This window comes from Dermacentor andersoni, chromosome 11 (assembly GCF_023375885.2).
Source record: "Dermacentor andersoni chromosome 11, qqDerAnde1_hic_scaffold, whole genome shotgun sequence".
NCBI lineage: Eukaryota > Metazoa > Arthropoda > Arachnida > Ixodida > Ixodidae > Dermacentor > Dermacentor andersoni.
The window spans coordinates 79,260,861-79,286,680 of NC_092824.1; the positions used below are offsets into that span (position 1 = coordinate 79,260,861).

The 25,820-nt window shown below is 47.6% G+C and overlaps 2 protein-coding genes across 3 annotated transcripts in view; one reads left to right on the forward strand and one right to left on the reverse strand.

The window, feature by feature from the left end:
* The window catches only part of LOC126518063 (uncharacterized), a 159,508-nt gene that overhangs the window by 41,317 nt on the left and 92,371 nt on the right, over positions 1 to 25,820 (forward strand). Inside the window, exon 1 of one of the 2 annotated variants that reach the window (XM_072285565.1) lies at positions 20,562 to 20,700. The exons of the other annotated variant lie outside the window; for it this stretch is intronic. The gene's annotated coding sequence lies outside the window, so the exon portion shown is untranslated. Of the gene's footprint in view, positions 1 to 20,561; positions 20,701 to 25,820 lie in introns of those variants that run through there. 2 annotated transcript variants of the gene reach the window in all.
* Positions 1,791 to 21,046, reverse strand: LOC140214200 (uncharacterized). Its single transcript, XM_072285566.1, has 4 exons — positions 20,905 to 21,046; positions 11,150 to 11,326; positions 9,525 to 9,647; positions 1,791 to 2,155 (listed from the first exon to the last, which is right to left on the reverse strand). Exons 2-4 carry the CDS (start codon positions 11,306 to 11,308, stop codon positions 1,973 to 1,975), a joined length of 465 nt encoding a protein of 154 aa, XP_072141667.1. The 5' UTR covers positions 11,309 to 11,326; positions 20,905 to 21,046; the 3' UTR covers positions 1,791 to 1,972.

Genomic DNA, 25,820 nt, shown 5'->3' on the forward strand with positions numbered 1-25,820 from the left:
CACCATAGAGACTGACCGCTGTCCCGTCACATGGCTGTAGTCCATGTCAACGAAAAACCGTCGTCTTTTGCGCTGGAGCTTGGCTCTTCCACAGTACAGCTTCGATATTCGCTAAATGAAGGGTAAGCTTAACGGCAATGCCAATGGTTTGAGTCGTTGCCCCTAGAGTAACGAATCCTCATGGTCATCCGGGTTTCCGTGCAATTTTTACGTTCGTTCATACGTTTTTCCGAATTCATACGTTTTTCCGAAGCCGTTTGTTAGCTGATTTTAATAACTACGTCTTAACGCTTTCAAGAAGTGGCTGTTTTTAGTGTTCGGGGGCGAGGTCGCGGGTAGGGAATGGGAAAGATGTAGTGGGTTTTCTTTTTTTTAAAAGCCGGGTGTGTCTTGGGGGAGGGTGGCCTTGTGCTCGCTGCTTTGTGGTGGTGGGTCCGGCACTGTTCTGGGGTGATTGCTTGCCCACGCAGGAGACGAAAAATTGCGAGACCTGCTTGCAAGACCAATTTTACCGGACCCGACCAGCAAGAAAAGTCACAAGAGCGCCACGAGGACTGATGACCACTTCCAGGAATCTACCTGGTACGAACTAAGGGTTGGTCACCTCTAAGGGGAATTTTGCTACCGAAACGCCGATCCCTCGTACAGCGGCTGCTGGCCCCTACACTTCGGGATCTTCCGCCCCCGCCGGAGATGCTGTTAGGGTTGGCGTCTGAGACCACGTGGCGAAAGGAATTTCAACCGACTTCGTAACGTCACACCTCGTCGAAATGAGGCGTGACTTCGCCTGCTACTGTGGGCGTCCTGATGCATGTGCAGAAAGAACTTTCTCTCACCGGACCTTTTACCAGGCCTCGTCGAAATGAAGCGTGACTTTCTAATTCGCCATGACCGTTTCGAGTGTGCCTGTCTGCTGGAAGCCCCGCAGTATACAGCCTCTTTTGTGTCTGTGTGTGCGAGTTTAGAGAGGCCCTTTCCTCGAATTGGACCTAGACCTTCCAGGAACCCGCAAAGCGCAGAAGAGGCGGACAGGCGTCTACGATTCCGCGAGGCGGGATGACTTCTTCCTTTCAGCAGGCTCGGTATAACCAGAGAAGGAGGGACCCTCTTTCCGGGCCGGTCACGTGACATCGACGGAAGCAAGATCCCGCCCACGAATGTAGAGAGCCTATTTAAGGGGCTCCGAAATGTACTTTTGATCATTTCATGCTCTCCCCATTTTCTTTCACCTTCCTTTGAGTAAACCGTGCAAATTTCGCACTAGAAAATCGTCTCGCCCTTGCTTGGTCGACATGGTCTACCGTATGCCTGCAGCCCGCCGACAACGCCACGCTACCCAAGAAGTAACGTCGGTCGAGCTTCGATAGGCAGGCGCTACTACTACTCGGCAGCAGTACGATACGCTACCCTGGAGTACGCAACATTATGAGGCACGCCATAGTGGAGTACTCCGGAAATTTTGAGCACCTGGGGTTCTTTAACGTGCGCCTAAATCTAAGTGCACGGGTGTTTTCGCATTTCGTCTCCATCGAAATGCGGCCGCTGTGGCCGGGATTCAATTCCGCGACCTCGTGCTCAGCAGCCCAACACCATAGGCACTGAGCAACCAGGGCGGGTGCCCTGTAGTTCACTCGTAATGAATCGAGTATCAGAAAATTCGTGCCCCTCTGCGGAGTTTTCTTCGCCGGCTCATTAGGCTAACTTTCTTTTGATATCCACGGCTGTTCGTAATCAAACAGTCGGTCCGTAGCTCTCGCTTAGAACAACGTGAAACACACGATAAAGGGGTACGCTAATATTGTTGAACTACGCAAAGGGACGACTAATGAGGAAACGCAGTCATCCTGTCGGGTGTCGCACTTTATGACAGCACAACACGAGTTGAAGGCCAAGGCACAAGCCTGTCACTAGCGCCACACACACCACTCCACAGTCCGACGACCACTCTTCCCCAAGCTGCCTCGGTTCGGCTTTAGGGCACCCCGAGCCATGTCCTAATTACTCTGATTCGGTAGAACGGGTCGTCTCGGTCTCTTTCGTTGGACGAGGCACACGGGTTGTTCCCGCGGCTCCTGAAGTCCCCGAGGTGGGCGTTGAGCACCAGCAGCGACATGCCCGGCCGCAGGAAGGTGGAATTCTCGGCCAGCTTTCTGATCTGCACATGCAAGCAGAGAGGCGTTTTTTTTTTGTTTTACGGATCGAGCTCACTTCTGGAGCACAGCTTGCTCGCGTCTCAGTCAGTTTGGAAGATGCCTCCGAGAGGTTTTCACAGTGTACGGACAAGACGCTTTCTGCAACGTTTCCACACAAAAGAAAAAGAAAGAAAAGGAAACTAATTGAGCAGAAGTCGGCAAAGCGCCGCGAAGTACCTCGTATTTTTTGAAAAAAAAAAGTATTTCTGCGGACGAAGAATTTGTCCTAGTAAGGGGACGGAACCCGCGAACAAAGCCTTTCCGTGTAGGTTGCTTTGAGTTCTATCTACGCAGCACGCCAGCTGATTGCAGAGCGACGGTCAATTTTTTAAGAAATGCAGTTGTTTGGGCGAGCAGGTAGCAGTCCATAATAAATTCTTGCTGCGCACAAACTGAATGACGAAGGTCAGGGATTTTGACGAACACAAGCGAACAGTTGCGCTTGTGTTCGTGAAATCCCTGGCCTTCGTCATTCAGCTTGTGCGCAACAACCATTTATTATGGCTAATTATTCGGTACCCTAAATGTAGCCCAAACCCACAAATAAGACACGGCCCCGAGTTCCTCAGAAATAAAGCGTGCGATCATTTTTTTTTCATTGTGACACCCACACGCATGTCCTTTGTTACTTCGCGTTATACTCGGGTCCAATACAGTTGTCCCATTTTATGAAATTCGCTCCCATAATAATTCAGAAGTGAGAAGACAGGGTTAACGAACCGCAAGTTTTTTTCTCGTGTGTACAGACTCCAGCCTTTCGTGCGTGGCGTGACGCCTGGAATAAGGGCTCGGAAAATTCGTCATCCAAGAAAGGTTGCAAAGTAGCTGCGCCCAATGTAATGCAAATAAATATAAACAATTGCTGCGCTCAAAAAACTGGGAACGGTGCAGGGGCAAGAGAAAGGAGACATCGCGACGTCTATGCAGCCGTTATTTCGTCACAAACATCAGGAACAGATTTTAACCCTCTGGCCTTTCTGCTAATAAGCTGAAGTACTCGCGCCTACGCAAACGCAGTTTGAGTTGAAACGCTAGTATTCTTAGTGCTGGAATGAAAACTGTGCTTTTCCATATTGGACTGTCAACGATCTTATGTTCCAAGCAGAAAAAATAAATTAGGACTGCTGGTGCAGCAGGTATATGTAATTTCACGCGCATCTTCAGGTCTGCCTTGCAAACGGTGTCATCAAATTGTGTCGTCTTGCTCGTCGATAATTCAGGGGAGAGTTGGTGAACCCGCATGTGGCGCCATCTGGCAGACAGTCGGGGAAACGACAACTTTCGCCTCCGACGTTGGTCTCGGAGGCGCACGTGACATAAGAGGTTGCACAAATCGTTTCCAACATTTACAATACAAAAATAGAACTTGCTATCCTGAGTAAAGGTGTCTTGTTAGGCGTGAAACGAGAGGCAGGAAAATAAGAAATAAAGTGGATGCGCTCATAAAAGACGACGTCGAATCATAGTGGCACAGATACACCTCAATTATACAAAACCACGACAGGGGACTCCGTCAGAGGGTGAGACCTTCGCACTCATCGCGAATTGTGGGTTTGTGCAGAAATTTTACCGATGTACAGGTCAATACTTCGATCCAGCTGTTCCTGTACTCGGTCGTGTATGTGCCGCGCAGGCGCGTCACTAGATGCCTAATTAATATAAAACTGCCGCGTCCGGACCTCAAGGCTACAATAGAAGCTGCATTACATCGCTGGCACGTGCACCACAATAGTGCTTCCGACATCATTTAAGTTTGTCACCCGATGGGAAGATCGATCGAATCTTCGATTCTTCAACCGGACAGCCTTAAGAGGAAGCTTTAGCTCGGGTGCTCCTATCTAAATACATGTAAAACGAGAATTCGTTTTTCTCGGCAACCACTGCACCAAATTTGACGGAGTTTGCTGCATTTAAAAGAAAAGCTTAAAATATAGTGACTGTTGGTTTCGAATTTTCGATTTAGGTCGTCAAATTTGTATAAAAATTTGGCGAAAATCGCAAATTTTCAGAAAACGAGACTATCAAGTTTAAAGCTCCGTAACTTAGCAAGAAAAAATGATATCGCAATTCTGTGAATTGTACCTGATAGCACATCTAAAGCGGACAAAACTGATATGTTACACATGAACCTCAAAAAATGGAGTAATGTGTAATTACAACTTTTGCAGAACCTTCGTAAACAACGTAAAAAATTCACGTAAGATGCAAACTGACACATCAAATATGTCCGCTTTGAATGGTCTAATGGATGCCGTTTACAGAATCGCGATATCTGTTCTTCATGCAGAGCTATTAGCTTCTAAACTTCGTGCTTCTATTTTTTTCAAACGTCTGAATTTTTGAAAATTCTTTTAACAAAATTAAAGCCCTAAATCAAAATTCCGCTTCCAACAATCACTAGAATTTAACTTTCTCTCTCAAATGCAACAACTTTCATTAAAATCGGTCCAGGGGTTATCTCAGAAAAACGTTTTTGCGTTTTTACATGTATTTGAATAGGCCGCGTCGGAGTTGGGCCCGAGCTAAAGCTTCCTCTTAAGGAGCTCGTGTCGCGGAAATGCCGGCTTTGGTGGCGTCGTGACATGAAAATCCTGATTGATCGATAGGGTCGTGAATGCGAGTCACGTGGTCTCATTCTAGGGAACGCGACAGGTGATGTTTACGCGAATGCATGACCACCTGTCTAAGGGAGGAACAGGCAGCAGTATAAAGCAGCCAAGGGGCCGCCGAGTTGGTCTCCGTGTGGTGACGCGATAATTTGACACTATAGGACTCATCTGTCCGGAGTAGTGGACCGATGGAAACTTTCCTTTCGTCAGCCCAGGAGTCTGCCAGGTGGGCTTGTCATGCTGAAATTACTGTTCGTCTGTGGGGAATGGGTATGCCGATTAAGGGCCGGCTGGGCCCGCTCTAGGCTGCCGAGAGAAAACACGTGTGCGATGGGTGCGGTGACGTCTACCAGTGCGTGGTGCTCTTTTGACTCGTCTTCTACGGTGGGTTCTGATGGAACGCCTACTCCTGCTCGGCGGCGAGGTCGGCCACGTCAGACTGAAGCGGGGAAGGCGGAGATGAAGGCTGGGCACGCTGCCGCGATGCGCCAGAATAGTTTTTTATACGATTCGGAATATAGGGCGAGAGAGGCGGAGGCAATGCGGAATAAGTTTGCCGGGAATCCGGAGTATCGAGCAAAGGAGGCCCAAGCCAAGCGACTGAGTCGCCAATCCGCGGAGCAGCAACGAGCACGAGAGAGACTCAGCCGGCCTAATCGCGTTTCATTCACGAAGGCGAAGCTGCAGAGTCACCCAAAATGTTAATAAATGCTATTTCAGTAGTGCCCTTCAGCTTAGCCATGTGCTTGCTGCGGTTAAGCTAGGGAAACAATGCAACACATTTTATTCGAATGTGAAATTATCTACCCAGCTGTCGGTTTAGGCTCCTCTGGCCTCCTTGAAACCTTTGGGTTCCGAGATAGCAGGGGTAAACATTTCCGCAAAAGAGATTAGTAAGAAGCGCTTGGATGTTTGTTGGCCAAAAAGCAGAGAGACGTAAAATAAAGGAGGTGTACAAACACAGAATTCGTAGTAGTGGTTCAGAAAGTTTGCTGCTGGGAATTCTTCGTGTCTGTGTGTGTTTCAAAAAGATTGCTAGGAGATTAGGCCAAAAAGAACAAGAGCTTGGTGGCGCAACCCACCACCCCGTTTGAAAGGGGTGCTCATAGCATCCATCCGCGGACCATTCCATCCGCGAATGAACCGCCATGTTCTGAACGGGGGGACTTCTATGAAACTTCGCTACCAGGTATATTGCATACCAAGGTACATTGATATCGCAATCACCATCATTATCATATTTTACGTCCACTGCAGGACGAAGGCCTCGCCCTGCGATCTCTAATTACCCCGGTCCTGCGCGAACCGATTCCAACTAGCGCCCGGGAATTTCCTAATTTCATCACCTAGCCTAGTATTTTTCCGTCCTCGATGGCGCTTGGCTTCCGTTGGCACCCATTCTGTAACCCTAACCGTCCCCCGGTTACCTAATCTGCGCATTACATGACCTGCAGATCTCCATTTCTTCTCTTAATGACTATTAGAATATCGGGGATAACGGTTTGCTCTCTGTTTCGAACCGCTTTCTTTCTGTCTCATACTGTTATACTTAGCATTCTTCGTTCTATTGCAGTTTGCGCGGACTTTAACTTGTTCTCGAGCTTCTTTGTCAGTCTCCAAGTTTCTGCCCTGTATGTCAGCACCACTGAAATGCACTGAATGTACACCTTCCTTTTCAATGTTAATGGCTAGCTTCCAGACAGGAGCTGACAATGTCTGCCGTGTGCGATGCAACCCATTTTATTCTTATGTGAATTTCCTTCTAATGGTGCGGGTTTCACGTGATTGATAGACCTGGGTAAACGTACTCCGTCAGAGACTCTAGAGGCTGACTGGCGATCTTGAATTCTTCTTCCCTTGCCCGACTATTCATGATTATCTTTGTCTTCTGCATATTAATCTTCAACCCCACTTTTACATTCTCTCTGTTAAGGCCCTCAATCATTTGTTGTAACTCGTCTCTGGTGTTACTGAACAGAACAATGTCATCTTGAAACCGAAGGCTTCAGGATATTCGCCATCGAACCTTGCACCTAAGCCTTCTCAGTTTGTTTGCTTGAATACTTCTTCCAAACACGCAGTGAATAGCACTGGAGAGAGTGTCTCTTTGCCTTACCCCTTTCTTTATAGGCATCTTCCTACTTTTGTTGTGTTGAATTAAGGTAGCTGTGGAAACTCCGTAAATATTTTGCAAGAAATTTATGCAATAGGCCTGTACCATTAGTTGCGTAATGCCTCTATGACTGCTGCTATCTCTACTGAATCAAATGCCTTTTCGTAATCTATGAAAGCCATATAGAGAAGCTGATTGCACTCTGCGGATTTCTCGATGACCTGTTGACATGGATGTGATCGATTGCACAGTATCCCTTCCTGAAGCCAGCGTTTTCCACTGGTTTACTAAGTCCAGTGTTGCGCTTATTCTATTGCAAATTATCTTGCTGAATACTTTATATAATAGCCGGAGTAAGGTAATGGGCCTATAATGTTTCAATTATAAAATGTCTCCCTTTGTCTCGATCAGTATTATGTTTGCATTCTTCCAGTTTTCTAGAACCCTTGATGTCGATAGAGACTTCGTGTAGAGAGCCACCAGTTTTTCAAGCATTATGTTTCCCCCATCTTTGAATAAATCGACTGTTATTACATCTTCTCCTGCCGCTTTTCCCCGTTTCCTTCTGACCTCATCGTTAGCTATAGGAGGAGAGTCTGCAACCTGTTCAATACTGCTTCGAATGGAGGTAACGTGGCTCCTCTGGGTACTGCGCAGGTCAGTATAGAATTCTTAAGCTGCTTTTACTATACCTTCGACATTACTCATGATATTACCCTGCTTATTTTTCAGTTCACACCTCTTGGTTTGTCCTGTGCGAAGTTTCCTTCTGACTAATTGCAGGCTGTGTCCATTTGTTACGGCTTCTTCAGTCTTCATCGCGTTATAGTTTCCAATACCACTTATTTTTGCATTGTTGATCACTTTTGACAGTTCCACGAATTCTGTCTTATGTCTGAGTTGGACACTTTCGTGCTTTGTCGTTTATTTATTACGTCCTTTGCTACTTGGCAGAGCTTGCCTACTGGTTGCCTTGGTGCCTAGCCTGCCACTTCTAATATTGCCTCTGAAGCCAGCCTCATTACGGTTTCATTCATTACCTCTATGTAATCATCATCTCTCTGTTCTAAGGCTGCATATTTGTTTGCAAGGGCCAGTCTAAATTTGTCTGCTTTTACCCTTGCTGCCTCTAAGTTGACCTGTTTCTTCTTCACTAATTTTACTCTTTTTCTGTTCAAATTGAGGTGAATCCTAGCCCTCGCTAACTTGTGATCACTGAAATTTACCCTACCTATCACTTCTACATCGTGCCCTATGCTGGGATGGGCAGAAAGTAGGAAATAAATTTCATGTCTTGTTTCACCATTAGGGCTTTTCCAAGTACGCTTTGTGTTGCTTCGCTTAATTACGAAGGTGTCGATAGTTCGCAGCTTATTCCTTTCTGCGAACTCTACCGTTATCTCTGTTCTAGGATTCCTGGAATCGACGCCGTTGTTGCCAATTGCTTGTTCACCAGCCTTCTTTTTGGCCACTTTTGCATTGAAGTGGCCCATTACTGCAGTATACTGAGTTTGCACTTCTCTCATCGCCAATTCATCATCTCCATAAAACTGATCTACTTCATCATCATCGAGAGTGGATGTTGGAGCGTAGGTAAGCTTGTAGCACCTTTAAACTATACCTCTTATTAAGTGTCACTGCAACCACTGCTACACTCTCACTTATGCTGTAGAATTCGTCAATGTTGCCCGCTTTGTCCTTATGGATTAGGAATCCTACCTTGTATTGCTTCTTATCTGGGAGACCTCTATAGCAGAGGACGTGGCCATTATTCAGCAATGAATAAGTCTCACCTGTTCTAATATCACTAAAGCCGATGATATCCAAAACAATGTCTGATAGTTCCTCAAAGAGTCCTGCTAAGCTATGCTTACTCGACAGAGTTCAGGTGTTAAAGTTGACAGGGGCTTTCATTGGCGGCCTGTCCGGATCCAGAGATTCTTAGTACACTCTGCTGCGTGCAATCTTATTGCCTTTCGACCTAGCCACGTGCTTGCGGCGCTAAAGCTGTGGAAACAATGCAACACATTTTGTTACGATGTGAAGTTATCTACCCAGCTATGGTACATGTCTCTAATAAAGCTGTCAATCGTCTTGTAGTTCCCCAAGAAGCTGTAGTGGCGATTTACTTGGTAAACTTTGCAACCACGTCCAATAACGGAGAAAGTATATTTGCCCGACGGCCTCTCGACCCGTATTGCTGGCTTCCTTGACATTGTGAAATCAACGTGGCGCATCAAGCAAACAAGAGGCACGACGAATTGTCCCAGTCAATTTCATCGACTGCTGCTTTGGGAAAGGGGATAACAATACGGTGAAACATCGTGCCTGGCCAATGTACAGCAGGCCTTGTCCTGCAAATGCCCCATCAACTGAGACGCGCTATGTGTGTGCGGCTCACACTTCGCTGTTCCTCACAAATAGCACGTGTCCGCCTGCATTTGGACGTCGCACACACGTCACGTGATCTGCTAGCACCTTTAGCACCTCACAACACGTGTTCCGCAGTGCAATAACATCGCGCGGCGTTTGAATTGAGGCGCGCAACACGGGGCGCGCGCGTGCAGAAATATATTCGGGGTGCGCGCTTTAGGTGTGCAGGGAACTCACCTTGTAGAAGATGGTGTTGTTGCTCTCGAAAAGTATGACCTGCCTTATATCGCTCTGTGATTGGGCCACCTCCACGCCTTCAAATACTATCTCTCGGTTGAACTGGCTGTTTCCTAGACAAGGCTAGAAAATAAGAAGAGCGGAATAGCATATCTTTGTAACAAACGGTAGCGCAAGAAATAAAAAAACACGATCTTCTGAGACCGCACGAGGAGCGAGCGCTCGTTCTTCGCACCGCTACAGAGAGTTGCAGGAGGCGAGCGGTTAAAGCGTATCACTGCAGGAAATAGACTCGGCCCCGTACTTGCGGACTGTTACGATTTGTTGCTGCATACGTAGATCTTTCATACCCTCATACGTAGAACCGATAGGGGGATCGGTTCTCTCCTCTGAACGGTAAAGCTTTTAGCTGCTGCATCCCGCATATATGAGTTCATGTATTTATTTGCGTAGCGCTAGGCGGACCTACTAATCTTTCCGGCGTCATGCGCATCGCACTTCAACTCTGGAGCAAAAGAATACAACTGTATTGGTAACTGTAAGTTCCAAATTACAGTAAACTGTAGGTCGTCTACGTGCACATGCTAAAGCTTTGAAATATCATGCAACAAAGCACCTCGTATGACACGTCACATCACGGACGCATACTCTAAAATGAATTACGCCCTTAAAAATGAATGGCTGTGTAAAACTGTTCTGTTACCCGCTTCGACGAGTTTTTGACCCACGAAATTCAGCTTGGGCCGAAGGGAACACCTCAGGAGGCGCTGATGTCCCCCACGCTGTTCAACATCTCCCTGATCGACCTGTCGAGGGCCTTGAACAAAATACCGAAGATTAACCACACGAACTACGCGGATGACATCACCATCTGGTGCTCCAGCGGATGTGAGGGTCAGGTCGAGGGTGTTTTGCATGAGGCCATCGATGTGACGGAGCGGTATCTTATCCCCACCGGGCTAAAGTGCTCGCTCGAGGGCTGTCAGGTTTCACCTGATGGTCCCCGAGTGGGCCCAGCCAGGTGACGTTGAGTTTGCTTACATTTACAGTGGACCAAATTAAGTTGTTTCACTCACTCACTCGCTCACTCACTCACTCACTCACTCACTCACTCACTCACTCACTCACTCACTCACTCACTCACTCACTCACTCACTCACTCACTCACTCACTCACTCACTCACTCACTCACTCACTCACTCACTCGCTTCTTTATTTATTCACGTCGCCTCATTTGGTCTCGCAGGCTCCAGCATCGGAGCAAGAACACCCTTTTCTGGTGCGAAGGTGCGATTTCTAAACCAATATACGCCCTCATTCACATTTAAGCTGGTACACAGTTTTACCGTAAAGTATTACAACTCGGTCTAAGAATTTCGCGCTTGCAAGCACGCGAATTCGGCGACATTGTGGTGGTCCTCGACATTTTTCTTTCCCCTCTCTTGACGTGAAAACCAATTTAGATTGCACAATTCTGCGACTACTGTTGGCTACATGTATTGTCTACCTGTTTCGCAGGTGCAACCAAAGCCCCGCGTGAGGCAATAGCAAATAGCTTTCGGATTGCCAAGTAACGTGTTCGCAAAATGAGCTTGTGGTCGCGAAAAAGAATAGGAAAAGCGTACCACGACGTCGAAGTTGGTGACGTAGAGGCTCTTGCACGGACTGTTGACCAAATCTGAGTCGATACCTTTTTTTACGGACTTTAGGGTGTAGACGAGGGTGCCCAGCTCGAAGGACAGCCCCACCTTGGTGTTGGAGGGGAATTGCTTGTCTCTCGTCATGAGCCTTGTAATATTTTTCTGCGCGCAGAATGTAGAAATAAAATAAATATCGGTAACCAAGTAATAGAGGAAGCGGTTCTTTAAATGGCAAATACCGACCTGGCAATGTATATATTGCCAGGTCGTATAAGTTACACACACATATATATATATATATATATATATATATATATATTATTCAATGAAAGTTCTGTAGGTCCGGTGCATAGGTAGTTGAAGAAACGAAGGTGCACACTTACGAAAATTGCATCTTTAATGTTTTTAACGTTTCGGCCGTGGCACGGCCTTTGTCAGAATAAACACAGATAGAAGCGCTCAGCCGCTTTTATGGGCATGCGCACGTGGGCATAATCAGCATTACGTGCACGTGTACACTTGCAAATAATAAAAAAAAGTACATATCTGCGTTTATTCTGACGAAGGCCGTGCCAGGGCTGAAATGGTACAAACACTAAAGATGCATTTTTCGTAAGTGTGCACCTTCGTTATGTATGTATATATATATATATATATATATATATATATATATATATATATATATATATATATATATATATATATATATATATATATATATATATATATATACGGCCGAAACGTTGGAATAACAAAATATAGTCTCGTGCGTCGGTTCATTAACGCACTCTAAATGCCTGGGTTCACGGACACACACATATATAAAAAGAGATATCGGCAATCAAGAGGCGCGATATTGTAAATTATGGCCATATAATGCCAAGACAAAATGAAGCCAAGGAAAGCATCGGGTAAAATAACGAAGGTTGAAACTGCAATGTAGAACATAAGGAAATGGTAATGAAAGCGGGCGACAAGGTAATTCGTCGGCGGTGGGAGCCGGAACCACTATCTTCGGATTTCGCGTGCGTAACTGAGCTACCGCAGCGTTGTTTTCCCATCCACTCGTGTTCAATATTACGCGTGCTCTAAACCTAGGCCTGCGATCAGTAAATAATTTACTCTACGCTTTGCTAGTTTTCACTGTCTGTTGACGTCACACGTCTGACATTTTGACCGATGATGCGCGACGATACGTGAAGTTCAGGATCAGCAAACATCGCCAAGCGATTTTCTGCATGTGCCACGATTACCATGTGACGTCACGATGGCCTTGTGACGTCACGATGGCCATGTGACGTCACGATGGCCTTGTGACGTCACGGTGGCCATGTGGCGTCACGATGGCTTTGTGACGTCATGATGGCCATGCGTGCCGCTGGCTAGCGCACCCTGAGATACAGAAGCATTAACACCCAAGAAAGTAAACGTGAGGACAGCCGCTGTCGTAGCAAAATTCGTGAAACGGTCTTTTTTTAATCGTAAACGGTTACTATTTTTCTGAAACATGTACAATGCGTAACTCAAATATGGACGGCTCTTTCAGCCAAGCCTACGCAATTTTCTGGCTGCAGCGAACACCACGGGGATATAATTTGGTGGCGGGGCTGCTTCCGGCAAGAGCTCGTTTACTGCGGCCTAAACGAAATCCACCGCCTTGTCAGCCGTCGCAGCCAGTGATCTGTGTTGCTTCCTTTATTTAGAACTATTGATTTTTTTTTTGCCGCGCTGCGCCTTGAAAACTGAGCGAAGCCTTGTTAACACTGCGACATTTGTCGTCTGGAGCGGCGTGGAACCAATTTCGGTGGCGCCGATATCCGCCGGTGTATCCCTTTCCGCGCCGATCGGTCCCGGACCGAGTTTTAGTTGGCGCCGGATTCCCTCACCGTGGACCAATCAGGCGCGAGTAAACAACTCCAAAGATGGAGCCCAAGTCCGATGCGCTAGTTCTGTCGCAGTCCCTAAAGAGAGCAACGACATCGGAAATGCCAATCTAACTGGTGCGTAAACACCTCGTTCTTTTCGACGAGCGCCACGTAAAGTACAAAGACAACGTGCTAAGAATGACCTGACGAATAAGGTCGGTCGCGAACACGCCGCTGGCAACGACGCCTCGGTGAACGCTTCTGCGCGTCATGCATCTTCAGAAAGGTGGTCGCCAGCAGCCTCTAGGAGTAGTACGTCTTCTTGCTCAGGATTTATCATCGTCGTTGCGAGAAGTGATGATGAGACGCAAAGTGTAAACACGCGAACGCTACACGAGCTGAGATAACTGCGTAGTTTCGAGCCGCGGGAACAACCGTGATGCGCAGCCGGCCACGAGGCGTTCATTTGAGGGATCGCCAGCTGTTTGTGCGCAGGCGCGACTAAGAGCGGGCGCGAGAAAATCTGGGGACTTTTGCTCCTTGAATATATGGCATTGCCTAGGCACTACGGAGCAGGTTTCTCAGCGCGCGTTGTATTCGTTTGTCCCCATTCATGCCGGTATTGCTGAGTGCGGTCGAGTTTGTTTACACTCATACGCTGGCTGCCCGCGCGGCGAGGCAGTGGGCACGGATGCCCCATTTGGTGATCGCTGTGTGTGAAGGGCCAAGGTTCTTACTGTTGTTGTATAAGTCGAGGGTTGCCTTTTTCGTCGTGATGATAGAGTGGATTTTTTACGACACTGCTCCAGGAGGGCACATGTTACCGGTAAACGGAGGCCTCAGGAAAGCAAGGCGGCGCAGGATCTCCAAGGCACCCAAGAGTTGGCGGGGGGGTCAAAGTTGGAGGCGTCCCGTGGGGTGTGGCCTCAGAGGCCGAAGCCTGCCAGGGGGTGTTCGCATAAAAAAAATAGCTGTGGCTTAGCTAAGGTTAAGCCCAGGATGCGAAGCATACTAGCCTTTATTTTAGTTGTTGAACCACTGTTTAACCTGGTGAACTGCTGTTGCTTGACTATATTTGGTTCGGCTAGTAGAAGAAAAAACTAATGCGTTACTCTGCTTCGCCTTCAGGAGTGGAACGCGACAGCGTTCCCGTCGACCCGCCAAGGGGTGTAAGACAATGGGCTACGGCGGAGCGACTACGCGCCCCGCATTGGACGCGGTGAGCGTCGAGCAACGCAGCGTTCGGCGCGGCAACGAAATGTGCGCCTGAGTAAGCGACGCACGCCTGAGCCTTAGAAACATCTCGTTTCTAAGGCAACACCGCATTCACTAGAGGCGCTTTTGTACCGCTTCGAAGCATCGTACTCGTGGCTCAGTAAAGAAAAAAAAAATACTCGTGGCTCAGTGGTAGCGTCTCCGTCTCACACTCCGGAGACCCTGGTTCGATTCCCACCCAGCCCATCTTGCAAGAGTTGAGGCAAAGCCACCTAGAAAAAGCGCAGCTGCTTATATACCGCCGCGACGCCGCGAGCGACGGCGCGAGTTGGAGCAAGACCCTCTCAATGGTTGGAGCCCCGTTTCTCCTCTGTCGTGACGTCACGGTGTCACGTGGTATTGAAGGCGACACCGCCGCGCCTGAGGAGCTGGGTTGAGCTCTAGTAATATGCTTCGCATAAAATTGGTGGTCCGCGACAGCAGACAGCCGATATTATACACCCGTGGCACGCGCGGTTCTAGCTTTGCTGTCCGCGTTGCCGCTTTTGTCTCCACGAGGCGCCGCCAATAATGCGAAATAATGACACGTTGTTGCAATAAGTAAAAAACACAGTTGAATATAAATATCGTTACGTCCAGCCACCAACCAACGCTAAGTTCACCACTACCGCGCCCCGCGACTTCTGCAAGACCAGTCACAACTTTGCCTCTGAAAGTACGTCGGAAAGACTTTCTCGCGGCATCGGCCCTGGTGGTGAGTCAGTCATGAAGGATTAAACCTTTCTTGCCTCTTACGGCGCTCTACCTTAAAGAAACCCGCTGATCTTTCCGGGGGGACAGTAGGGGCCGTAGTGTAGGTACAGCGGTCGCCAATTTGGGCGTCGATTCCCGCTGCCTTCACCTATTGAACAGCGCCGGCAGCCAGCGTCCGAGCTCTCTCAAAGTCGACCCCACTCCGCAATGCCTGCACGCCTAGGGACAAACGGCTACAAGAAAACTTGAGCACATCATAATTGGATATTTCCGCTCTTTCTGCGCATGCGCGAGGAGCATGGTTGCAAGAGAGAAATGCGAGGACTTTCGGTCCTTGAGATTTCTCTTCGCCTAGGTACTACGAGGAAGACAGTTGTTAACTCCGCTCGTCCATAGCCGAGCTCGCAGCATAATCGACAGAATGCGTGGCAGGCGTTCTGTGGCGTGGCCGGCAAGGCGAAGAAGCCGGGTCCAAGGTGAGTTTGTTGCTATTTTGTTGTGAGGTAGCATATTCACTTTCTATAGTCGCAAGGAGATACGTTTGGAAGTGACGTGTTTTCTCGGATGACTTTAGTGGCAAAGCATTAAATCGTGCTGTTGCATTTGTTGTTTAGTGTCGTTGAGCAAGGTCAGCATACCGCACACTTCAGGAGATTCGCGGGAACGGAAATAGTTTATGAATTCGACTGCCGTGCCGATGCGAGTTTGTTGCTTTTTTCTTTTTGCGGCGCTAGCATATTAGATTCTGATAGTCGAAGGGGGATACGTTTGGACGTGAGGTGTCTTCTCGGATGGCTTTAATGGCAAAGCATTACGTCGTGCCGATGCATTGTTCCTTACTGTCGTTGAGCATACCACACACTTCAGGGGAATCGCGGGAACGAAAACACTTTATGAATTCAAGTGCCGTGCTGATGCATTAGTTCTTAATGTAACTGAGCATACAACACCCTTGGGTATTCGTGGGAATGGAACATATTGTACTCTGTATGTGAAAGTACTAAAAGTTGCGTCGCCATGCAATCTGAGCCGTAGATCGTTGTGAGAGCTATACAGCCACACTGGAAAAACACTACGCTTTGCGGATGAATACGGAACAAATGTACGCTAAAGAAAAATGGTTGTCGTGGAATTTCATAGCAGTAGACCCTTGTGAAAGCTGTACAGTAACACTGATATTGGCTACGTGGTTTGTGCAATCAGCCAGCTCTTCCATATTCTGAAAAGACTTAAGACCGGAGGAAGATTTCTAAAACTACAAGAAGGCAACCTAATTTGATAAATAATTGTTTGGATGTTGCCAGTAGAAGCACCTGCACTAACGTAAACTAAGTTGCAGTAAAAGTTGGACTTCAGAAAGTAAGTGCGTCAACATTACACCAATGATAAACGCAATTACGCTACATGGATGACTTGCCTTGTATGAAAACATTGTTTTCACCTTTTGGTCTCTTGTTCGCTAGATAAGCATTGCGGATTGAGACGAAATCTCACTGTTTAGTGCAATGCGTTTGTCACTGGCTGACCACAAATTAATCGCTATCAATGTCGTATAATGAGCATTAAAAAGGTCTCTTCAGCTCCTGCTTTGTGACTGCTGAGCCGGCTGTGCTTACCTAGGTGCAGATACACCTCCAGAGGGTCATCACTGAATTGCATTTTTTTTTTACAGGAGCGTGGTCACCTGCATAAGTAGTCTTTTCTGACTGACTCCACATAGGTTGCCAGGCTTTTTATCAATCTTTTAAATCACCCACACAGGCGTACGTTATCCTCTTCATTTAATATAGAGGGGTAAACATCGACAGAATGATGCAGCTCAAATAGCTTGAACGTGCATGTGTTTTCTATCCGCAGTGACAGACAAGACGGCTCGAGCGTTGCATAAGGTCGTTTGCCTAAAGTCAGCTTTGCCGCAAGGCGCAACTGTCGCGCAATCAAGAATACGTAGTATATTGCGGCAAAGTGCACCAAGAGTGGAAAGCGGCCACTGTCAGAAGATAGTGTGATATACGTGCTCACCTTCCGTCACGTCTGCTGTCGCAGTACAAGCACGGAGACGCCGAACAAGTGTACTGGCAGGCCTTCAGAGCTATTTAGCAAGCGGTTGTAGCGATTTGAGCCCTTGTTTCACCCACATAGAGGGCCCCGTATATGAGCTAGAAATCGTAACAGCCGGGATTAGTAATACGCGCTCCTTCATTAATTACCCTTGCCCACAAGCACCTCAGAATCGCTACGAATCAGCACCACGTAGCCAATATCAGTGTTACTGTACAGCTTTCACGAGGGTCTACTGCTATGAAATTGCATGAAGACCATTTTTCTTTAGCACACATTTGTTCCGTATTCATCCGCAGGGTGTAGTGTTTTGCCAGTGTGGCTGTACAGCTCTCACAACGATTTACGGCGCAAATTGCATGGCGAGGCAGAGTACAAAATGTTCAATTCCCGCGAATCTCCAAGTGTGTTGTATGCTCAGTTACATTAACCAATGCATTGGCACGGTAGTTGAATTCATAAACTGTTTCCTTTCCCGCGATTCCCCTGAAGTGTGTGGTATGCTCAACGACACTACTGAACAATGCATCGGCAGGACATAATGCTTTGCCATTGAAGTCATCCGAGAAAACGCCTCACGTCCAAACGCATCCCCTTGCGACTGCCAGAATTTAATATGCTACCACCGCAAAAAAGAAAGAAAGAAAAAAGCAACAAACTAGCATCGGCACGGCAGTTGAATTCATCAACTGTTTCCGTTACCGCGAATCTCCTGAATTAAGTGTGCAGTATGCTGACCTTGCTCAACGACACTAATGAATTTCATCGGCGCAATGTAATGCTTTGCCACCAAAGTCATCCGAGGAGACACCTCACATCCAAACATAACGCTCTGCGACTATAAAAATTTAATATGCTACCGTCGCAACAAAATAGCAACAAACTCACCTCGGGCATGGCTATTTCGCCTTGTCGGCCCACATTCTGTCGATTCTGTGCAGCGAGCTTGGCTGGAGACAAACGTAGCTAAGAACTTCCCCGTAGTACCTAGGCGAAGAGAAATCTCAAGGAGCGAAAGTCTCCACAGTTCTCTCTCGCAACCATTGCTCCTCGCGCATGCGCAGAAAGAGCGGAGATTTCCAATTATGATGTCCTCGTCAAGAAACCTCCTCCCTAGTGCCTAGGCAGAGTCATCCATTCAAGGAGCAAAAGGCCCCAAATTTTCTCTCTCGCGCCTGCTCCTACTTGCGCTGGTGCAGAAACGGCTGGCAATCCCTCAAATTAACTCTCATCAACCGGCCGCGTATTTTCAAGTGCTTGTAGGCACAGAGAAATGCGGCACTTGCGGAGACGACGGACGTTTGCGCGCATGCTCGTGTAAGAGCTGCTGCTAGAGAGGAAATGTGGGGAGTTTTCCTCCTTGAAAATACGACTCTGGCTAGGTACTACGGAGGAGTTTCTTGGAGCGCGGTAGCGCTTGTCCCTAGGCGTGCCGGCAGAAGTCGCGGGGCGCGATAGTGCTGAACTTACCACCGCAAGTTGGCGGCTCGAGGCAATTATATTTATTCGATCATGTTTTTACTAATGAAAACAAGCTGTCATTATTTCGCATTATTGGCGGCGCCTCCAGGACACCAAAGCAGCAACGGGGACATCAAAGCCAGAAGCCGGACTGGTCCGTGGGTTGGGGCTCGCAGAAGCCTGCGAGTGCCAGGGGAGTATAAGATCGGCGGTCCGGTATCGTGGACAGCCAATTTTTTATGTGAACACCCCCTGGCATGCTTCGGCCTCTGCGGCTCCAACCCACGGGCCGCCCTGCTTCCAGCTTTGATCCCCCCGCTACCGATTGGGTGCCGCGGAGATCCTGCGCCACCTGTTTTACTATAACCTCAGGTGCTCCCCTGAGGCCTCCGTTTGCCGGTTACTTCTGCCCTCCTGGAGCAGTGCTTGTAAAAACATCCGATCTATCACCGCGACGAGAAAAGCGACCCGCGACTTATACAACGCCAGTCAGAACATTGTCTCTTCAGACACAGCGATCACGTCCGCGTCCACTGCCTCACCGGCGGAGCGTACAAACCAAATCGACCACACTCCGCAATGCCGGCATGTCTAGCGGACAAACGAATACAACGCGCTAAGAAAACTCCTCCGTAGTGCCTAGGCCGAGTCATACATTCAAGGAGCAAAGGCCCCTAGATTTTCTCTCTCGCGCCCGCTCTTACTCGCGCCTGCGCAGAAACGTCGAGCTCCGCCAAAAGTGCCACGCCCCGCCGTACCTACTAGCAATTCTAAAAACGCCAACCGGCCATGTCTCGCACTCGCTTGGAGGTTAGCGCTTTACTCGGCAGATGCCGCCTATATCGCGTTCTAGCGACTCGGTATGCAAGCAGTGCGAACGACGCGAATTTTGGCGGCAGGAGAATTCCGCCCGCCTAGAAGCCGGATTCGCCAGTGTGAACGTGATGGTGGACCTGTCTTGCTTCCGGAAGTTCTTACCGCGCTTCTCAACGAACGCCTCACTGTCCACCGTACCACTGCGGCACATCACCCGCAGACCAAAGGTCTCGCAGAACACTTCAACCGGACATTCGATGGCACGCTTACTAATAATGTCGCCGGTTGTGACCTACTTTGTGTACACTATTCCGACCGATTCCTTATCACCGTGCAAAGATCACGTTTCTTAAGGTACTGAGGCCTTAGTCTAACACCATCTTTATGTACACTAGGCGTGTCGTGCACTGAACAATAACATAGCAGCCATCATGGAGTTCTTTTTTTTTCTCTTTTCAATAGTTCTCGCGTTTCTTTCGGCCCTACGCACTCCTCATACTCTCATAATATCTGTCTCGCCATCGCAGCAATGCAGTATACACATGGCGTTGCTCGTCTTACTGTCTCGTGCTTCACGTAACAATATGAACCCGTCACAAGCGGATCGAGTCTGCTGGTCAGGCTGGAATCGGGCGGTCAATCTGTTGTAAAACCGATCCGGTTGCGTAGCCATAGCGTGGAGTCAGGCTGAGCCAGCCCCACTGCATGATGTAGGTTCACCGAACCCGACCCATTTGCTACGCGCATGGAAACTCAGACGCGTCGGATCAGCAAGCGATGCGATTTGAGCGGGTCCCCTAAGACATATGCGCTCTTTCGCACCGGCATCGGAATTGGTATCGGGACACGGTAAGTACAAAGACCGTGCAGTGAAACGTCGTCCATCTGATAAAGGGCGTGAAATTGAGCTGTTAGAAACGGCTGGTTCGCATCAAATGCCTCATAAAGCCGGCGTCTGTAGCAGCGTAACTGCAGCTAAAATCCCGTTGGCTGCCACGCCACGTGACGAGCACGACTCGATGGAGCTTCCAGTAGCTGAGACGCCATGGCACGAACGCGCCTCGATGGAGCGGAACGTGGGAAAGCGGACACTCGCTGCCGCAGTAGCGCACCAGGTGTTGTGTGAGGGGAGAGGAGATTGTCGCGACGCCCAATTACTTGCAAGCTTGTGTTATCAGTGCGTTCCATGGCCAGCGCTAGTTCACGCCTGTATTCTAGCTGCGCCTCGGTAAGGCCAAATTAAAACGTGCCAAGCGTTTCAATGCGGTCGCTTGGCTGCGAGAAGTTCATTACTACAAGGACAGCTCAGCGGCGTTGAATTGGACATTAATGCTTTCACATCCACAACTCGTAAGAAGTGCTTAGGTATGTATCCTCATGTTTTTTGACACAACCCTCTCGCGTTGTGTTCATGCAAATGTAGCAGTTCTAAACCTTAGTTTGTTATTTTATTGTTATTTTAGTGAAGTGCGCGTCTCGAGGGATATCCGTGGTGCAGCGCCATGTGGCGAAGTGTTAATGCAAGAGTATTGCTGCCCTCCACGTTTTGAACCACGCAGGTTTACTCACGATATCTGGTGCCCGGTCGGCATTTGAGCGAGCCGACCCTTTCACGTCGCTTTTTTGAAATACAGATGGCGGGTGGCTGTAGCACTCGCTCTCTCGCTCGATCCAGCCCACAGAGGAGTAGACGATGACCGTGTCCGCAACTTGGTTGCTGCAGCGAGTGATGCACGATGCCCCTCGTTCAGCAAACACAGGCATACAAGATTTGTTCGCTAGCAAAGCAGGTCGTGCCCACACAAACACACACACACACACGCGCACGCGCACACGCGCACACGCGCACACGCGCACACGCGCACGCGCACACGCGCACGCGCACACGCGCACACGCGCACACGCGCACACGCGCACGCGCACGCGCGCACACGCGCGCACACGCGCACACACGCGCACACACGCGCGCACACACACACATATATATATATATATATATATATTTCGGAACTCCCGTGCGATGTCGGTCACGGTTGGAGCTTGGGTAACCACCCTTGTCCTACATTCCTCCTCGTTTTGTGACAAAATACGCAAACATCGACACTCGCGCCTATACCTTAAAGATGTTCTAGAGCTGCTTTCGCTGCTCCGATCCCTTTCACACCTCTGGGAATAGTCTTGGAGTTCGCAGTAGGACGGCGCCCCAGCAAAACAATGCATGAACGAATCTGCACCATTTCGCTGATGTCGCGCTCTCGCGACCGACTTCATTCCAGCTGAAGAGTGGCCGGAGGACTGCACTTAACTAAATCCAATGGACTTCTGTGTGTTTGCTATTCTTGAAAGCGAGGCATCAGATTAACGTACCGGCCCTGAAAGCATCCCTGACGCGATCATGGAACAAAATTCTTCTGGGGATGCCTTGCGGGTCGTGATGGAAGCGCACCCGGCACGCTTAAAGGCTAAGATAAAGGCTAAGAGTGGATAGTTTCATTAAATGTTTTGCGTTGCATTGCTTATATGTAGGGTGAAATTCCCGCGTAGCATTTCCTGATATTTCTTTTATTCTCAGGCTAAATACTTGGCGCAAACCTTCTGACAGAACTTAAGGCGTGTCCTATACAATGTATAGAGCCTCGCCCGTTATTGCACGGGTCAGTGTCAAAATGTCAGAGCAGCTAACAGGGCTGTGAGATTGGTCAAGCACATGTAGATGTCACCTCATACTGTAAGTATGAGATCGGCTTCACTGTAACCCTCTGTATAGTCGTTCGCTTGTTCTAAATTGTATTATACAAAGCTGACATTCTCAAACAACTAAAAAGATTAATCCTAATTTAGTCTTTTTTTTTCGCATGCTCCAAAGTATGGCAGGCGACGTGTGCGACCTTGCAGAATCACAGCACAATCTCGAGCGAAGCAGTTTCTTTCGAGCTATTGTGAGAACTTATGTTGAATAATTACTATATTGCGGAATTTTAAGAAAGTTATCTGTATGTGACAATAGTTCTTATAAAACTGCTCGCGAATTTTTTTGGCGCTCATGAAATTCAGTCATGCACGCGTTTAAGTGCATGATTATGCAACCTAATGCCCAGCTCCTAATTAACGAGAACACTTTTAAAGTTTGCCTACACCCAACCCATACCCTACCTATTATACTCGCTTAATATACATTTTGTAGCTCGCACCTCTCCCTTCTCGACGCTGGTAAATGAGCGTAAACGGGCCATATGTAACGCCATTTCGTACTTGGCCAAGAAATTGTTCCGAAAGGCTATACTTGATCAACGTGCAAGTACCTTTGCTCACAGGTGTGACATAGTTTTCGTGCCATTTTGGATAAATTTGATATCGGTAGGATTTAGAGTTCTGGCAGAGAAATAGGGTAAAATTAGACGGTTTTTGATACTCCTTTAAATCTCCGGAAAGCTCGCAAGCATAATTTAATGGACATAACGTGAGAAAACCACCTGCGGTCACCTCAGCCTAAACGTTACCTATGATCCAGCGCTTACATCCACCAAACATGAACAAGCCCCCTCACTTAGTTCGCTGAAGTCACCAGGTAAACCTTGTACAACGCATGGAGGTACCGACGAAAGGATATAATAATGATTTGTAACGCGGCTAATTAGGGAACAGGCGTTAAAACTGTGTGATACAAAAGGCTTAAAATGCTGCCCGTTGCTGTTAAGTATGAACTTGCTGTGGCCCAGGGATTCCTCGGGAAATGGAAACATAGCTGATAACGGACGTGTGACACTCGCTTTCGAAATGCTCTACCAAACCTGCATTTCGTCAAAGAGCATTGAAATTTCGCCCACAGATTTATCATGGCGGTCCGACATTTTTAATTCGCCAAATGTGATCTTGCTGGCATTTGTCAGCGCCAAGTGGCATGCTTCCCGCCGCTGGCAAAAATTTGAATACTTGAATGCGTAAGTGATTGCACAGGCTTTATTAAACTCAAATTCTGTCTACACACGACTCATAACATTGCCCCTTGTTTTCGCTAAATGTAAATTGTGTCCAGCAAGGAGCTCGATCAGGTGCGTCGTGAAACCGACCTTGCGATAATCCTACAGCGCTTTGAAGATCTTCAGAAAGGAACGTTTCTGAAAAGCTGTATTTGATCCACGTAAACTGAAGTTCGCACACACCCTTGCGATGGGATTCCTCTATACGTTCGGTAAATTTGATGTTGACGGCATTTGTACTTCTTTGCCTGAGCATCTGGATACATCTCCTGCCACTCCTAAAATTTAGTCATTAACGCTTTGGGGTGCTTCGATTCGTAATTTATTACACAGGCGCTGTTAACCACAAACATTTTGAACTTTGCATAAACATAGGCCATAAGGTCGTGCTTCTTTTCTCCAAATCTTTCTGAAATGAATAGTTCCCTAAAAACACTGGGAAACAGCTTAAGATGGCTCCAAGTCGCTTTAAGACGTTTTGAAAGCAATGTTTTACAAAGACTGCATTTGTTTCAAACTCATATAAGTTCTCACACACAATTTCGAAGGCTTCCCTCCCGCGCTCACCGAATATAAAGTTGTTGGCATTTCTAGTTATGCCACAGCAGCAGGCTAAACGTTGCGCCGCTTGTGATTGCAAGAAACTGCCTTATGGAGATTCGGAGCACCTATACACGTAATTTATGGCGAAAACCGCTACTTCGCCTCATGCTTTGTAATTCGCCTATGCACAACTCGTAGCCTTGCTCTTATTTTCTCAAAATATACACGAGGAGTTCCCTCGGAGCAGTGGGAGCTATAACGAGATGGGACAACAATAGAGAATTACGGAATAGCGTTTGCAACCAAACGTAAACGCATTACGTACCTAAAGTGACAGCGTCATTCTGACTTCGCATTCTCCGAACGCTGTTGGGTTTGTGCGGTTTGCTTGCGCTATGATAGCGTACTTTATTACGGATGCTACGGTTACGGATGCTATTACGGAGCTTACGGATGCTATGAAGTAGCGTTCTATATTCGAGGTATCTCAACGGGAAAGAAACATCACAAGATCAAGTATTTTTTCTTCTCTGCATCCCCAGAGCACCCATCCAGCCACATGAAAAAGCTGTGTAGCGTAACATATTGTGAAAGAACAATGAACCAAGACAAGTAGGTAATATCGTGCTCAGTATGAGCCAGAACGCACGACCGCTTTGTCGCGCGCTTTCATATAGTTGCCGCTCGTACTCAGCGCGATACTACATGACGGCACAGGGACGCTAAGAGCAAACATTCAGCCGTCTATTTTCGCACTCTTTTTACTAAAACACCTAACACATAATATTGAAATTTGCAGCGCAAGGCCGACGTGAAGTGGCCACAATGTACGAGAAACGTTTTCGGTATAAATTTTGTCATCGGTGCCACTGTTTTGGTTAAGTACCATGACGTGCGCAACTGCAAACGGAACGCCCCATGGCGCTAATTTCGCTAATTAAAAACATGGGTCCTTGTTTAGTTCAGCTAGCACGGCACAAAGAGCAACTACGAACCATGTTTGAGGCATGACATAGGGGAAAGGCGGTGGTTTACAAATTATTGGCAACGCTCTTATTTAGGCCAAGGTTGTGATCGTTTTGCCACACATTGCTCATAACGTTCCATTTATTTGCTCTGAATCAGAAGTTATGCGTTTCAGTGTCATTTTATGGCTGCGAGAAACTTTTTGCATAACCGCAGTATGAGACGCTGTAAAACTTGCATCTCCTGCATTTTTTTTTTATTAACTTACACTTACACTGCATAAATGATAGTTCGTTGATCACAACATATTTGCTGCTTCAACGAAACAGAATGAGGTGCCTCGCGTAATTCACTGAGAAGACCGCGAAAGGGTAAGTTTCTTGTATACCGTGTAATAAATTAGGAGAGCTGGACTGATTGTTTTAGATCGCAATATTAGGATAAGCATTTCAAGCTTTCGATAGCCATTAGGAGGAGCGTGGTCCTCATTTCCTGCCAATATGAAATTTCTACCATTTTTGGTCCTCCCGAAGAAGCGGGTAAACTCAGTAAGCGTGTCATATAAGGCCTCTAAAGGCGCCGAGAATGATGGCTTAGCAATTGTTATTTACCCTCTGGTTAACTGACAATTTTCCGGTGCACTGCTCTTCAGCATCCCCACATTTTCTCACAGTATTAACTTGGTGAGTGATTTAGGTTTTTGCTTAGAATATTCTAAAAAAAACATGGATATAAAGTTATGAAGTGCTTCTAGTTTCATTAAAAGCTTTGCTGTAATACACGATGGGAAATGATATGTTCAGACATTATATACTTACGTGACAGCATCGTTGAACATATCGCTGAGGACGCCCATCGCGTTAGCGCCGCGATAATTGAATATGCCGAGAGCAATTAATGTTTTCGTGTTGGCGACGTTTGTTGACATTTGTAGAGCCTTCAATTTCTGGAAGATCACATTAAAATTGAAAAAAAAGACGAAATGATTGCGTGGGT

Coding starts and splice junctions, on each gene's coding strand:
- LOC140214200 (XM_072285566.1), bottom strand. CDS start 11,308: ATGACGAGAGACAAGCAATTCCCCTCCAACACCAAGGTGGGGCTGTCC. Junction 9,648..11,149: donor TCACCAACTTCGACGTCGTG/GTACGCTTTTCC, acceptor CTTATTTTCTAG/CCTTGTCTAGGAAACAGCCA. Junction 2,156..9,524: donor ACAACACCATCTTCTACAAG/GTGAGTTCCCTG, acceptor TTGCATGTGCAG/ATCAGAAAGCTGGCCGAGAA.